The sequence below is a fragment of the Tauraco erythrolophus genome, chromosome 6 (genome assembly GCF_009769465.1).
Source record: "Tauraco erythrolophus isolate bTauEry1 chromosome 6, bTauEry1.pri, whole genome shotgun sequence".
In the NCBI taxonomy this organism is placed as follows: Eukaryota; Metazoa; Chordata; class Aves; order Musophagiformes; family Musophagidae; genus Tauraco; species Tauraco erythrolophus.
In genome coordinates this window covers 17,518,290-17,534,750 of record NC_141470.1, presented here as the reverse complement: position 1 = coordinate 17,534,750, position 16,461 = coordinate 17,518,290, and the positions used below count along the sequence as shown (strand labels likewise).

Sequence of the window (16,461 nt, the reverse complement as noted above, 5' to 3'; positions counted from 1 at the left end):
CCATTAAAAAGGCCCAGGGGACTGCACAGAGTGACTAGTGGTGGCAGTGTTTATTCTCTAAACAGCCTAAGTTACCACTCCCTGGGGTCGTCACTTACAAATTAAAAAGCCAGTTATGTACAAGTCTAAAGATTATGGCGGACAGAGACTGCAGTAGTTAGTAACTCCCCGGTTCCTTTCTCCCAGGTTCCCAGTACGTCTCCACGATATCCTTCAGTCCATCCCGACAGCCGGCACTGGACCGCGCTTACCTTTGCTGTGTTACATGGGCACATCTCTGTTGTTCAGGTGAGCAGAGGAAATCTCTCCCTTGCCCCGCTGGGAAATGTTACGGGAGACACGGAAGGACTGAAGTGCGGGACTGCAAGCCGAGGGCTGGGTGGGACCCTCGCTGTCAGGCTTCCTGGGCACGGGCTCCATGTGCAGTTTGGTGGAAACTTTCTAAAAACCAGTGAAAATTTGCAAGTTTTGAAAACAAGCAGAATGCAACTGATGCTTTTCTTAGGAACTGTGAATTGATGACATAATTTCCAGCTAAGGCCTTGATAACAAAACACAGTATGTTTTCTTATTTTCCTTTGGTTTCAGTATTGGTCCATGACTTACCACTTCCAGAACAATGCTGCACAATCATTTCTTTGGTATTAGATAAACTGCTGCTCCATGCAGAGCGGTTGCAGGTAGACTGCTTGATGAGGATGCTTTCTGGCACTAGATGTTAATTGGTTTATACATTTACATGTGCAAAAATTAAGTGTATGCAGATTTCTGCTCTGATGGCAGCAAATCATCTGTAACTCCTTTTATAATCCTTGAGAATTACATGAACAAGACTTAAGCTGTCATGAGAATTGAGCCTCTTGCATCCTCCCCGCTCCCTTTTCTGGGGAATTAAGGCAGGGAGCAGCAGAATGGGCTGGAGTCCTGGAAACCCTGCCTGAACTTCAACGGGAATTCAAAACTCATGATGGCAGGTAGTCAATTGCTGATGAATTTAATTTACCTTCTGCTCAAAGAGCGGGGGGGAGGGAACACATAAGCAAATGGAGGCTGCACACACTCATTTTTTGTTTGTGTACATTTGTAAATAATTACAAAGATTAGATTCCACCTGGTAAATTGCCAGGGCAGCCTTTGGTATTACAAAGGTTGGACAGCCTTAATTTACTTGCGAGATAAGAGCGTCATTCTCCAGGAGATGTAGCCAAGTATATCAAAGCTCATGTTGGACTGCATTACCTACAAGATTTGTTTCTTCTGTTTTGGTGAAAACTTCTGAAGATTACATCCTTTTTTTTATTTATTTGGCAATTATTATTAAAGGGGTAGATGTCAGCTTTTGCTGAAATCGGTGTATAAGATCATCTTTCCAGTTAAGGCCTACCATGCCGTACTTGCATGGAACAGCTGACATCTCATGACAGAAACAAACCAGCCAATGAACCAGCAGTGCTGCTCTGCAAAAAGTTTACTAATAAAAATCTGAACATATATGCTGTTTGTGCCAAGGCCAAGGTCATCACTGACTGGGTATGGCTGAAACTATTAAAATGGTGACAATGTTACACGATACAGCTCGCCAGACTCCTACGCCCAGTGGAGGAACCTCCGCTGCTGGCAGCAGCCAAGCACTGGTGATGCACACATGGGCAGCGGCACTGGTCCGCAGCTGCAAGCGGTGCTCCGGTGCCCCAATGCTGTCTGCCAGCCCTACCTGGCCATGAAAGGTCGCCATCATCTTGTAACCTTCTCCCCTTTGTCTGAGAGGTGGTAATTTCTCTTGGGAGCAGCTTGGTGAGTTCAATGAAAGCAGGTTCTGTGTGCGGCAAACCACCGCAGCTGCCGGGGCCTCCTTAGGCAGGCGCCACGGGCCCCAGAGCTCCAGTATGTTTGGCCTCCAGGGCTAATTCCCTGGAGGAACTCTGCTTCCTGAGCACAGCATGAAACTAAATCAGATGGACTTCCTGCGCTGAAGAGAAGCTCTGATTGCAGAGCTCTTTGGAGTTGGGAAATGACAATTGCAAAAAAACATGTCCATAAAGGAGATGAAAAAAAAACCCCAAAACAACAAGGTGATGTTCTCCAAGCTGCCAGCGGAGCACCTGTCCAGCCCAAACTCACTACTGAAAGCACAGTAAAGCAAAAGAAAATAAGAAAACTCGAAATTGACGTTCACATGGAGACTTTACCCCTAGGCTGAGTGAGGAAACATAAGAGAAATTTGCCTTATAATAGGTATTTTGCTTTAGCATTTGAGATGGTCCCTTTGTGTGCGTGCACTCTTCACTGTGAATCCACTGGTCTTCCTCTCTAACACACAGCCTCCTCTGTTTTGTCCTTCTGAATTGCTCTTTTCTCAACTCCTTGTCTTTCATGTGTCTCTTGCAGCTGCTCTTGGATGCTGGTGCCCACGTTGAGGGCTCTGCCGTTAACAGTGGAGAAGACAACTACGCCGAGACTCCTCTTCAGCTGGCTTCAGCAGCAGGTAAGCTCCGTGCTACCACAGAACAACCACAACCAATTCACGCGTGGGTCTGGTGTCCGTAAAATGCGTTAGGAGTCACTTTGCGCTGCGTTCCAAGGTACCGTGGCTACGGTAAACATCTCGAATGTGGGTCGCACAGTGAACTGGCTGCTAAAAAGTCAGCACTTTTTTTTATTTCTGAAACACTAATAGGAACCCCATCTGGGTTGGCAGCAACTAACAGCTGTTTGTTGTCATGTGGCAGGAGCCTGATGGGCACTCACTGAGCATCTGCTTTTGCAACTAGTCCCAACTCTTACCTCCTGCCAGCGGCCTCCATAGTAAAGCTGACTGAAACAGCTCCTTTGCACAGGGCACTGTCAAGGAACATAAACCAGCTACTGTCTAGTCGAGGCACGTCGTGGATCTAAGTAACTTCTAGATGCAAAAATTAACAAGCTTAAATTCAGCCTAGGGAAAAATACCTGCCATATAAAGCAATATGTTTTATTAATTTATTAAATACAAGTAAAATTCCGTATTTCTTCTACCTACCTGTCATGAGAAGAGTTTAGTGTTCTGTGAACGTGTCTGTGCTGGCCTAAAAGAACCTGTTAGTTTTCAATACTTTTCACCTCCAACTGTTTTTACTTTTTTCCTCCTTTTCTTTCTGCTTCATTTTTGTGTGTTTATGAAGACGAGTCTCTGCCTTGCTCTGCACCAGGCTTTATTGAGGGGATAAAAAAACCAGCCTCCTCCCCTCCCAATGACAGATACTCATTGTGCTGGGTCTCTTGCCACCACTGACTACTACATCTAATGCAAATGGTGGACAGGAGGCCTGGCTGAATGTGGACTGCACTGATAAACTTGTCTGCGGGGTGGTTTTAGGAAGCCGTGGTCAGCAGGTACAGCACAGAGCAGCTCCCATCTGGCCTTCTCAGTTACCCTCATCCACCAGCTGAACAGCCGAGCCTCTGACCCTAGTTACATCAGTTGCAAACATCTCTGCTGGTGTCTACTGAGAACGCCAGACCAGTTTAATTCTCTTTTCATTCTACCTCTAGCTAGTTTTCATTATTAGGTAGTTTAGGTGTATTTGTGACTCAGTTTCTCTCTCTGACCTGCTGGGAAGCCTAATGCGTGCTTGCAGGATGCTCTGAAAGCCTTAGCTGGTAGCACAAAAGTTGCTGGTACAGTGTCTGTACCAGTCCTACGTTACATGCTTTCGAAGAGGTAATAGACATGGAACCATCATTCTGTTTCTGTCAATTTTCTCCTAGGGAACTACGAGTTGGTCAGCTTACTGCTAAGCAGGGGTGCTGATCCACTCCTCAGTATGCTGGAAGTCAATGGTATGTCCTCATCGCTTCATGAAGATATGAATTGCTTCAGTCACTCAGCTGCACATGGGCACAGGTAAAGCTTTGTTCATGTTCAAAACAGTTTTTTTTTTGCCTAAGGCTATCACCATAGGTATTCCTGTATGACTTTATGTTACATGTCTTATACCCAAATCCCAGGGCCTGCCGTTCAGAAGAGGGTGTTAAGACCATTTTTTAGTGCTGCGCAGCTTCCCAGGCTGTCCTGGTTCAGATGTAGGTAGTACCTTTTGGGGGAACTGAAAGATTCTTTAAACTGGTAGTTGCTCTCTGTTACATTTGACAAAAAATTATGCAAGACTTTCATTATTCAGCAACTATAACTTCGATAAAAGAAAGGGATTATATTTTAGTCAAAAGCACAAAATACAACAGAAAGATCTTTGTTTGCCTTTTGCTTATTCCCTCACTTGCCAGTCTAGCTCTGCAGCGCTGAGAGCGAGTAGGAGCTGGTTCTAGGCCATACGTGAGCAGACTAATTTCAGCCTATGTGTAGGTTCTGAGATAGCAGTTCATGTTCTGAGACAGAATCTAATCACATTAAGGTGGCAAAAATAATCTGTGGCAGAATTTGCTTGACTGCATCTCTGGTTTTTGGATGGCTCATCAAGAGATCAGTCATTAAAATGATGAAAAGCCAGACTGGGCTTTCCAACCCTGTTTTTTAGAAATAAGACATTACTTACAAACTCATCCAGAAATCCTTCAGTTCCCAGAAAAAAACGTTAGCAAAACATGCCAATTAAAACAGCCCTGAAACCGCCCATGTAGATGGGCTGAGAGATATCCACAGGGTCTTTCAGCAGTACAGCTGGCCCTTCTAGTAGCATGTTAAATAGTAGCTACCTTGAACACAGCTGTGCTTTACAGTGGTGCCAAAACTGCACCTCCAGGTACGTTGCACATCTGGATACACCAGGGAAAATATCGCAAGCTCAATTGAGGCCCAAACTCTGCAAAGCTGGAACGGCCTAATGCAGTTATTTACAGTGTAAAACTAACACAGACACTGTTCTGTTCCCAATTCTGTTCCCCTCCCACAATCTCCTGCAACATCTAACCATGCAAACTGTGAAATTTAAGGCTCATTCTCCAATTGGATTGGGCAGGGTGATCCTGAGGCACAAAATTAACGTTTTTTAGTCATACTGAGTAGCATGGATGCAAAGAGAGAGTACCAGCTAGTGGCAATTCAGCGTCACAGCTGAGTACTCAGGAGGACTTGCTGGGATGGGGAATGTCTGCTGCAGATGGTTCCAGCTGTCCGTAGGGACACCAATGATGCAAGTTTTCTAAAGTGGCTGGACACAAACAAGAAAGCCTCTTTCTTGCAACTGCTGTGTGAAATTCTAAACCAAAAAAATTCTCCTTGGATTTAGTGATGAAGAACTATCTTTTTTTTTTTATGTTTTCTATTTACTGATACAGGAAGCGAATCTGACTAAAACAACATAACAGTGCTTCAAGATGGTCATTTGGGGAAACAGCAAGGGTTCTAACAGACACTCTCTGTTAAACTAAATCTTACTGCAGAGCTTACGATATCACCACACTCAGGGCTGGCAGAAGGAAGTGTGCTTCTCTGCCAAAGCAGAGCCTGCAATAAAAAACAGTTTGCACTGACACTCTGAAATAGATCCTGGTACCACTAAGGTACAGAAGCATATTCCATTCTTTTTCCCTTGCTTACCAGGGCATCAATTTCTAGCATGTGGGATAGGGAAGGATGAGTGTTTTAAATGCTGCTCCATAACTGCCAGCTGTCTATCTTTGGGAAGAATAATTTCTTATTATATACTAAGCCAGACCCCTAAACCTGAATCACCACAGTCCTGTCTGAATTGTCGGTATTTCATTTATTAATAAGTGATATATCTTCTTCCTCCTCAGGAACGTTCTGCGCAAGCTCCTGACCCAGCCCCAGCAACTGAAGGGAGATGTCCTCTCGCTGGAGGAGATTTTGGCTGAGGGAGTGGAGAGCGACACCTCCAGCCAGGGCAGCTCCAGCGAGGGGCAAGTCAGGCTCTGTAAGACACGAACGAAAGCTCTGCAGGAGGCCATGTATTACAGTGCGGAGCACGGCTACGTAGACATCACCATGGAGCTCAGGGCACTTGGTCAGTAAGGTCTTTTCTTTCTTTTAAGCTTTGTGCATGTTTAAGGCATGAAACACTTTTTCCTCTGCCCTTTCCACTTGGAGAAGGATCTGTAACCCCAAATGCAAAGTTATCCCACGCTTATGGGAAGCAGCTGTTTAAGTAAGAAAGTTCTTAAGGCTTCTCACAAGGTTTTTTGTCAAATTCCCACTGACCTGGGATATCCCTCACTTTTGGCTGGATCCTCTGTTCCCAAGTATGAAAAGCAAGGGGTGTGTATCTTCATCAGATACTGTGACACCTCAAAGTCAGCGTTAAAGAGGCTGGTCTCAAAGACAAAGATAATATCAGAGATTAAATGGTTTAAGGTGAAAGAACAGATTTGATCTAAAGGTAGGAAAGACAGGCTTTGGAGCTTGTGTGTCTAGACTGTTACAGGTAAGCAGGAGAGAAGACGTCACACCATGTTTGTGTAGGGTTGGTTATTCTGCAAGTTGAGTTCAAATCTATTTTACAGTTCTGACTAATCATGAAGCTAAATACACCATAGTGGGTCTCTGATCCTTAACGATCAGCAGAAAGTTCCAACTTACGGTCCTGGTACCAAGCCTCTGCTGTTGTAGATAAGTCACTTAATCTGTCAATGACCCAGTTCAGTCATCTTTAATATCAAGACAAAAACGTATCTGCTGTTAGGATGTAGGTAAAGATCTACTTCAGTGCCGCCAAGTGTTAGTAAGAGCAGCAGGACAATCTACTCACAGGTACTTAAGCAAATCATCATCTTTCACTGTCCCTTTTGCTGTGGCTGCAGGAGTCCCATGGAAGCTCCATGTGTGGATCGAGTCACTGCGGACAACCTTCTACCAGTCTCGTTACTCAGTTGTACAGACCCTCTTACGCGAATTTGTCACCATTAAAGAAGAGGACTACAATGAAGAACTGGTTAATGAAGGGTTGCAGCTCATGTTTGATATCCTCAAAACCAGCAAAGTAATTATTAGTTTTGTAACAGTATCAAAATCAAGTGTTTGTTTTTTGCTACTGTACAAGTTAGTGCACAACAAGAACAAGTTAATGCCTATGCAAAGTCCTTAATGAGTTATGGTATGAAAAGGGCCCTGATAGCATTTATCTAAATTCATATACAGCCCACAAAAGCAGTCCTCACAGTAGAGACATTAATTGCAACAGAAGTTAAAGTTACTCTGTCACAGTCCAGTTCAGCAACTGCCTTTTGAAACCATGTGAATGTAAGAGGAAGAGTTATCAATACAGTACTGGGAAATTCAGGTTCTCTCAATAGTATCTTTGGGGAGTTTTCTGAACAGTGCTTTTTGTTCAGCAACATTTCCTTCTACTTTTTTTTTTTATATAGAGGTTGCCTATGACCTTGCTTTTCAAGGCATGTCTAGAACAGATTTGATCCATGGTACATAGTTTAGCTGTCCCATTTTGCAGATAAGGTCACCCAGTTTCTACCATGTTCTCTTCCAAGAGGCTGTTGCCCTTCATGTGAGGAGGGGGATGCCGGCATTCTGACTGCAGACAGGATATGCTTGAAATGCACAGGCAGGGGAAGCTGAGAAGTATATTACAGGCTCTTGATACCTCCGTAACTGGTCACTACAACATACATTGTTAACTGTCCTTTAAATTAAAAGCAAGAAAGAAACTGGTTAACTAAAACCAATTGGTATCTGCCAATGAACTGACAGCATTAACCAAATCTTGCTGAGAACATGCTTGTGGGCTTACCTGTTACAGAGCAGTGGAAGGATGAGCTTTTGCTGATGGACTTTTTTCCCTTGACAGGGGTTGGCCCCTAAGCTGTTGCTGAGGGCATTCTGTCAGAGCATATTGTACAGATCATGCTTTTTTCCCCTCTGTTTGGAGGTTACTTCTGTAGGATGCAGTTGCTATAAGCCTCAAGTGAACTGTTCCAGCATATTTGAAACCTGCTCAATACAAAGTGCCGATTGATGATACCTCTTCCATCCTCCTTACAGAATGATTCTATCAATCAGCAGCTTGCCTCCATCTTCACCCACTGCTATGGCAGCAGTCCGATACCCAGCATTCCTGAAATTCGAAAGACACTGCCGGCTCGGCTAGGTAAGATGCTCATCTAAACAGTGAAGTTCTTGTAATTTTTTTTTTTTTTTTTAAAAAGCATCCGCAGCTTCAAAAAACATTCACCACCTTTTTTTTTCTCCCCCCCGTTACCTTAACAGATCCTCACTTTCTAAACAATAAAGAAATGTCTGACGTAACTTTCTTAGTTGAAGGAAAGCTGTTTTATGCACACAAAGTCCTGCTGGTTACTGCATCTAACAGGTGAGTGGCTTTCCACAGCAGAGTACAGATTGCTACAGGAACATTTGGCCCTTTAGTCTCTCATTTCTGTGACTGGCTCTCAGTCACCCACTGCAGTAAAGCAGCAGCTACGAATACAACTACAGACCATAGTTCAGGTGTGCAGGATGAAGCCACATCTTTTTTTTTTTTTTTTTTTTACTAGTGTTAAGAATAGTAGGAGAGTAAAGATGAATTTTCCTAGTATGTATTAGAGATTCCCAGAGCTGTATTGACATAAACTAACCAGTAATTGTCCCTAAAACACTGTGCAGTAGTTGGCACGCACATTATCCAGCCATTCACTGCCTTTCCTGTCCTTCTCTCAGACTTTGCCAGCTGGAGCTACACTTGCTCCAGATGTCCTGGACATTTCACACCTGACCTGGTACACTTGCAGTTATCAGTTTCTTTTTCTGTTATTGGCATAGTAACAGTGTTTTGCAACTATTATAGGGTGAGATTGGATCAGACTCAAGCAATTTCCAGGTTTAAGTTGTTCCTCAAGTTCTAAACTGATTGTCATTAAATTGAAAGAAATGTTTCAACTTGCAAAGAAAAACAAGGCAGGCTCTCTGTTTTCCCCTGGCTTAGGCTGTTTGTCAATAGGAACGGGTACGTGACGCACTAATACAGAATCTATTAAAACCATTCTCAGGTTCAAGACGCTAATGACCAATAAAACAGAGCACGACAGCCACGGCAGCAAGACTGTTGAAATCAGTGATATGAAATACAATATTTTCAAGGTATGTAACTTACTCTACCTTTTCTTTATTCTTTTCATCTTCTCGCATACTTGAAAGCTAAGACTAAGCCAAGGCTTAATATCATACGTAATTTACAAGCAGAGATGGAGCCGATTTCAACACGTCTGTATTTCAGGAGTGCTCTGAGCTTTGTCAAAACTCTTCAGCTGGGACTAATCTTAAAACAGAAACCTTCAGCCTATATTCTTATTTTCTTACTAGGCAACTAACTTCTCCATAAAGCAGAAAAAACTGGTTGTTTTGTACTTTCAAGACACTATTTTCATACTTTTTAAGGGACTGTTTTCATGCTGTGCTAAGCAAAAGTAAACTTATTTGCAGCAGGTGGACTGCCAGGCTTCCCATTAAATCAGGTGATCAGAAATCAGTGGTGTCCCTTTCAAGAAAGGCTCAAAATTGAGAACTGCACTTTGCTTTTATGACATTTCTGTACTTAATGGACCTAAGGGATGTTCATTGATGATGGGGAGGAAGTAGGTTACTTAACACACACAGAGGGAAAAAACAAGTCAGTGAAATGTGATAGTTATTCCAGCTTTCCAGACCTGCATTTCAGATTTGGAAGTACAGTGCAGAACAGGGAAATCTGAAGTGTAGAATCGGTCATATTACTGTTTCACTACAGGGTTGAGGCTTTTCCTTTTTCTCTTTCTAGAAGCAAACTGTTGGTCAGCAGTACTGCCCTCTCACGTAGAGGGAATGAAGTTGACCATGAGAACATCTTTGTTCTACTTGAGAGGGGCTATACAAGTTTTGTGTTGGATAAGTGACAGCCAAATTTTGCAGCTCAGGCCATGACAGAAAAAAGAAAATGTAACGGAGTATGTTGGAACAAGCCTCCTTAACAACATTTTTACATTAAAAGGTTTCTAAAGATAAACTTCTGCTTTACTGGAGAGAACAACAAATCAAAAAGAATTAAAACAGTGAAATAGTTCATGGAATTAAACAATTTGATAGTAAATAAAATCAGACGAGTTAAGGAGATGATGGCATTCCACAGCAGTCTCAGTTATGGCACATGGAGGATGCTGAGCCACCAGAGATCTACGTTCTGCCCAGGGCTCTGCTGGAAAAGCGCTTTGCTCCCCTGTAATTCCATTATACAAATAAGGAAATTTTAAAACTAGAAGCTTAGTTTTGTTACCACAACTGTTAGAAATGGTCAGCACAGCATGCTGTCCCCACACCTGCTTACACAGCGCCCAGGATGCACTGGAGTGACTTCTCTTTCCAACACCAAGTCTAGTCTTTCCCTAGATAAGGCCGTACTGGTTTAGGTGGGGGTGTGCACATATAGATCAAAGAGCAGAAGCTGAATCTTGCTGTCCCTGCAAACAATTAAGCCTTTTCCTCTGGCCCTGATGGGGGGCAGGGGAGGGCTGGAAGCTGATTAGAAGCACAGCAGGGAAGACAAGTGGCTGGGAGGTCCCCGAGACACACATGCTCATGGCTGGCAGTTTCAGTGCTCTCAGCTAGCTGGCAGCTCTGCGTGTGACCAGCCTACCAGGCTTTACAAAACCGGATCCAAGGAACCCTTTTACAAGGACGTTCCTGTTGCTCAGAGACGCACTGTCACCCTAAAATCCTCAACAGGGCCCTTTTCAAAGCCCGAGGAAGAAAAGAGTGTTAGAAAGCAGCAGATTTGCAACACTAGAAAAAACGTGGAGGCGAGAGCCAACATAGCGCGCGATTCCCATCTGCTCAGGAAGGGGAGCTCAGCCCTTCGCAGCCTCTTGTGACTTCAGTGATAACAGCTTCGTGCCTGGCCTTCTTCCCATTGCAGATGCTGATGCAGTATTTATACTATGGAGGAACAGAATCTATGGAAATTCCCACCACCGATATCTTGGAGGTGAGAATGTTTTCTTCCAAGTCTTGCCAAGTGCACTGGGGCATAAATAGAGCTTGAAAGGCAAAAATCCAGAAGCTAACAGCAAGCTTCCAGTCCAGGAGTATACTTACTGAAACGAGCTTAAAGTTTCAAAACACCATTGCTTGGAAATAAGAACTACCAATTATGTTTTACTAAGTCCATGAGATGCTGGGGGCGGTGCTGGTGGCAGGGAGAGAAAGCACTCTACAGTGCTTTTGGTACCTGGAGTTGGGTGGAAGCCTCCTTTGCACATCCTCTCTGTCCTGGGAGAAGGATGCAGGCGTGTTGCGCTTTTGGTGGGGCACAGAAAAGGTGCAGCTGACTCAGCAGCTCTGGTTCCCAGAGCAGGCCAAACACCAAGGGGCTGGGATTGCAGAGAAATGACTGATTTCAAGCCGAACTTCTGCAGAGCAGCTTATAGTACTGCAAAGACTGGACAAAGAGCGCTTCTCTGTTGCAGATAGGTCCTTTTCCAACAATGCTGCTCAGTCACAGTAGTCTGGTGAAATAAAAGCTTGCAGCTAAAGACAACACACAACTATTTTTTTTCTGAGGAGAGGAAAGGAGGCTTTGAGCAGTCTAGAGCTCGTATGTCGTGACACAAAGTAGCACAAATGCACTTTCTGCAGCAGGAGCAAGCCTTTGCTAAGAGAGGAAATCTGTCGCTTTAGCTAGGCATTGAGTGGCCCTTCTGCTATTTCATGAGGACTCGGCCATTAAAACAGGGAGTCAGAGATCGTACAGGGAGAAAATCATCAGTTCTGTCTGTTTGCCTTCTCTAAAAGCCTTTCAAGGCTCATGATCCCAAATAGCTTCTTCTCTCTTGTCCTGATAGCTGTTGTCGGCTGCCAGCCTGTTTCAACTGGATGGCCTCCAGAGACACTGTGAAATCCTCTGTGCCCAGACGATCAGCCTGGAGAACTCCGTTAACATCTATAAATATGCAAAGGTATATGCCAAACTGCCTTGTTTAAGAATCACAATGACCCAGCACACATGCTTTCTGCAGTCTCGGTTTGTAACTAAATACAACAGGCACGGAGTGGGCACCTGCTGGGCCTGCAACCACAAGCAAGATGCTGCATTCAAGATCCAGTCTGTAAAGTCCTACATAGCCCCAGTATGTTTTCTTGTCCAAAGCACTCACGTATGAAATTGATCCCTACAGAGCAGGGGGGAGGTGTCTTAGCAGGCTGATACAGCAACAGAATTCAGCAAAGCCGGAGAGACTCAAACCCTCAGAGCAGCAGGGGCAACTGATCACAGTAGAGCAGCTAAGAAGTAAACCCTTTTCTAGCGCTCCTACCGCTAACACACATCCTCTACAGCTCCAGAACTAGCATAAACTCTCTTCTGAGACATTGATATTCACCTCTATAGCAAATAACCCATGTTATCAGTAAATTCATAGAGAAGTACTTTGTCATTCCAGGAGGACTGCAGGGTCAGATCCCATTAAAGACAAGCAGAAAGACTACACACAGGGCTGATAACAATGCGCATGTTTATGTTTTGTGTAGTGATCCTTTTTGATTCCTGACTGTCATGCTGGGCTATTTTTTCCATGGAACTCAGGCTGGTTTCTTTCAGGACCTAAAAATTTAACAGTATGCAGTGGTAAAGAGGGAGAAGGGAGTATTCCCTACTCACCTACAGTACTTTTCCTTAAATTACTGTTTGCACAGAGTTCCCAGAACCACTGTGTGTGCAAAGAGCTTCTTAATACTGAACTTGAGTTTCATTGTTTTCCTATTACTGAGCTTCCCCTCCTGGTTCCGAAGCAAAGGGAACCAGATCACAGCCAGAAATCCACCTCACCTGTTTTACAGGTAACATCCCTATTTTCCTACGTTCAGCTCCTTTTTCTAGGAGTTGGGCTTACATCCTGTGAACTGTATTCTCGCCGCCACGAGCTGTGCGTGCCATCTGGCAGCGCAGTGTTTTATGCTGCGCCACACGAACTCCCTGCTTGCACAGCTGAACAGGTATCTTGGCCACTTCATCAGCCAGCTGCTCTGCTCCTTTAAGAGGAAGAGACTGGAGTGCGGGCCAGTGGCTCTGCCAACAGCAGGCCACCAGGGGAAGGAAAGAAAAAAAGCTTGAAGGCCTCCCTGCTCACACCTGTGCCTGCAAAAAGCACTAAAAGAAATGATCAGCCGTCACTCTGTGCTTTTCCACTGTTATTACTGTCTTTCATTTTCTGGCTTAGAAAACGTTGAAGGGCAAAGCATGAGAAATGAGAAGAGGCTCAGGCATGTCCTTTAGGTCTGTGACATAACTCATCTTCCTCTCTCCTGCAGATTCACAACGCACCTGAACTAGCCTCTTTTTGTGAAGGCTTCTTCCTCAAACACATGAGCTCTCTTCTAGAGCAGGACTCATTCAAACAGCTGATCTACAGCAGGAACAGCAAAGTGCAAGGCCTGGACCCCCTGCGGGACTTGCAGACAGCCCTGGCCGGCCGCCTGCACTCTGTGTACGTCACCTCCAGGGTGTGAAGCAGGAGCAAGGCAGTGGCAGGAGCACTAGTTCAAACTGCACGGGGATGCGTCGTCAGGCAAGGCTGTAGCTTTCCTGTTTGCCTTCCGGATCTTGCTGAAAGTCCCGTACCACAGACACCCCCCAGGCAAGGGTGCTGTGCCTCATCCCACTGACGGGGAGGGAGCTGGCTTCTCTGTGCTACTACTGTCATGGCGCAAACAAGAGCTGTGGATGCACGTGAAGAACCTGAACCGAAGAGAAGATCAATGCTGCCATTTAAACAAGCACAACGCAGGGCTGCAGAGAAGCGAGGCAATTCACCTAGACCCAACATCTAATACGTAGTCTTAAGTGTCTGCCTGCACACCGTAAGGGCCACCTAGTTCACACACGTAGATGTTTTACTTGTCAAAAGGCTGCATAGAAGGAGTTTTCTAATCCCGTGGACCACTGCCCATTCAATGAGTCATCTGTCTGAACACAAAGGCTGGTGTACACAGACTACTTCATGACAGTAATAAACACCAGTGTCTATAGGTGGCAAGAGACTCTTGACATAAATTTTCCCCCAAACTGTTTGCACCTTGAGAGAGAGAAATTTTGTAGATGTTCAAAGCTGAGTAGAAACTGATGCTAACTCTTTAAACCTAACATGAAGAACCGAGCTGGGGCAGGGAGGGAAGAATTGGTTTTCTGTATTTTTTTAATACGATTTCACTGTAATAGTTGTTAATCTAGATCCATTTTGAGGAGGGGAGAAAAAAAAAAAGACTCTACCTTTTCACTTTCACAGTTTGATAGTCTCAGTCACTTTCACCTTAAAAACCTATTCTGAACATTATCTGTGAGACCTGACACCATAAAAGATGGTCTCTAAAAGACTCAGGTGTAGTAGGAGCCAGCACTATGCTGAAAAACTGTCCAATAGCATAAATAGCAATAAAAGTCTCCCTTAGACCTCGAGGAACATATAGCTTGATGGTTTGTTCTCTCTCTGGAGCTAGTCTCCACTTCCACAGCCTCATCCATGGAATGATGTCTTTTCCACTGACACGCTACCTCAGCGGGGACTGGGCAGAGTGCACGCCTGACTGGTTCCTAGAGGTAGGCTGCAGTCTAACATTTAGGCGGCAGCACTTGGACAAGATGCCTCAACCGGAATGCCCAAGATTCACATTTTTCCTTTGTTCACTGCGGACAGATGTTTCTGGTCCAAAAGGACTCATTCTGGGCTGCCTTCTAGCTGAGTTAGAACTAAAAGGAGACAGTTCAACCTACAGATTTGTGTTTGAAGCAATGTTTTTGTGTGTGTTTTTTATTTTAAATAACATGTAGGAAGGCAGTTAGTTGTGTAAAAACACAGACCTTGCTCTTATCAATAGCTTTAAGGAAAGACCTTCAGATACTCCCACTGATCTTTGTTAGCACCCACCGAAAGCATTTGCTAAGAAGCTTTCAATCGTTATAGGTGGGTGAAGGAGAAGAGGGAGCCAAGTTTTCAGTGAAGAACTACTACTTCTTAGAAATTCAACAATTAATATTGTGACTAAACACACTGAAAGAAGGAGGCTCAGCTGGGCCCAAGCTCCAAAGCACGACATAGAAATGGTTTAGGTAGATGAAAGGAAGGAGAACAAATTCCAACAAATCCATCAAAATCTGACATCACCTCATTCCTAAAGGATTTACATCAGAGGCAAACTGCATGCAAGGATAAGAATGATTAATCTAGGCTCAGTAAGCTGACAGACAAGTTGGTCAGGGCACACTCCAATTTGTGCTTTAGGTACCCATCCACTTTTGAAGCTCACCAGCTTCAGTAACCTTATTTATTATCCAAAAGCTATACAGGTGCTTCAAACTTATCACTGATCTGCCTAAAAAATACCACAAAAGGTTTTATCTTGGAAAGTATTTTCAAGTAGCTGTTCCAGCTGTCTGTACAAATAGGTAGGTAGGTCCTCTTTTGTTGCTGTACTATCACAATGCTTTGTTAATTGTACATTAATGTTGTCATTTATGTAAATGTACCAGGATTTTATTAACAACATAATTTTAAAATACACAGCTGCTGTTATTTATTCTGCTTTTCTAACAACGAGAACAAACATATTTAAAGACACTTCTGTGGAAAAGGCAGTTGCAGATATATCATCTTAAATTTGGTTTGGTACATATACCTGATGTTATGCTTTAAAACAAGAGAGAGAGAGGCATTCACTTCCCCTTCCTAGGCTTAAACATTTTTGGAAGTAGTAAGTTTAACTTGCATTTTCCCTAGCTGAAGTAAGTTTACCTGCTTTTCATCAAAAAGCACTAGATGGTAGCAGCTAAGAAAAATCCTAATTCTAGGATTCTTCTCTGCAGCAGAAGAGACAGTGAGGGTTAAAGCAACTATGAACCTGGAGGTATTCAGGCAGCCTCAGTAGTTAAACATCTGATTCACTCCCTCCTAAATGCTACCAAGGAAAACGTGAAAAAGCAGGTAACGCTTCCTTTCTGAGTCACCTCCGAACCCCAAAGGCTCCGATGGCTCTGGCTGGTGCTTTGCTGTGGCAGTGGCAGGATTCATGTCAGAGCAAAGAGCATTTAAGAACACTCTGACAGCTGCCCAAAGTCAGGCATGCAGCAGTAGAGCAAGCAAGGGCATTTTTTCATCTGCGAGGTAAGAAGTATACAGGTTTAAGAGCAGGAATCTGAGCCAGAACTATGGTTTGTTTTTTATCCCTTCCCTAAGTTTACTCCATAAATCTTGCAGACCCCTACCACGTTTGGGGATAACGGCTGAGCTGTAACTCTGAATTTGGTGCTACCTCCACAGGACTGAAACGCTTTCTTGGGACGCTAAGCACATTTCAGGGGAAACCATTAATATAGCCAGAACCTGTACTTGGCTGCTGAGAATCTCTTCGTAATTCATTCTTTCCTTAAATTTCCCACCGTGCGTCTAAACAAAGGGACCTGTGCAGTTATCTCTCTGGTGTGGCAAGACCTGAAGTGCAGTTCTATAATAAACTACCGTCATAAGCATTTCTTA

The 16,461-nt window shown here is 44.0% G+C and overlaps 1 protein-coding gene across 1 annotated transcript in view; it reads left to right on the top strand.

The window, feature by feature from the left end:
• The window catches only part of ABTB2 (ankyrin repeat and BTB domain containing 2), a 139,720-nt gene extending 125,868 nt beyond the window's left edge, over positions 1–13,852 (top strand). The window contains 11 exon segments of the mRNA XM_086613484.1: positions 187–288; positions 2,389–2,485; positions 3,748–3,883; positions 5,737–5,963; positions 6,757–6,935; positions 7,952–8,057; positions 8,177–8,279; positions 8,956–9,046; positions 10,854–10,922; positions 11,779–11,892; positions 13,244–13,852. Of these exon segments, the coding sequence (XP_086469610.1) occupies positions 187–288; positions 2,389–2,485; positions 3,748–3,883; positions 5,737–5,963; positions 6,757–6,935; positions 7,952–8,057; positions 8,177–8,279; positions 8,956–9,046; positions 10,854–10,922; positions 11,779–11,892; positions 13,244–13,441 (1,422 nt within the window). The 3' untranslated portion in view covers positions 13,442–13,852.
• The last annotated feature ends 2,609 nt before the right edge of the window (positions 13,853–16,461 follow it).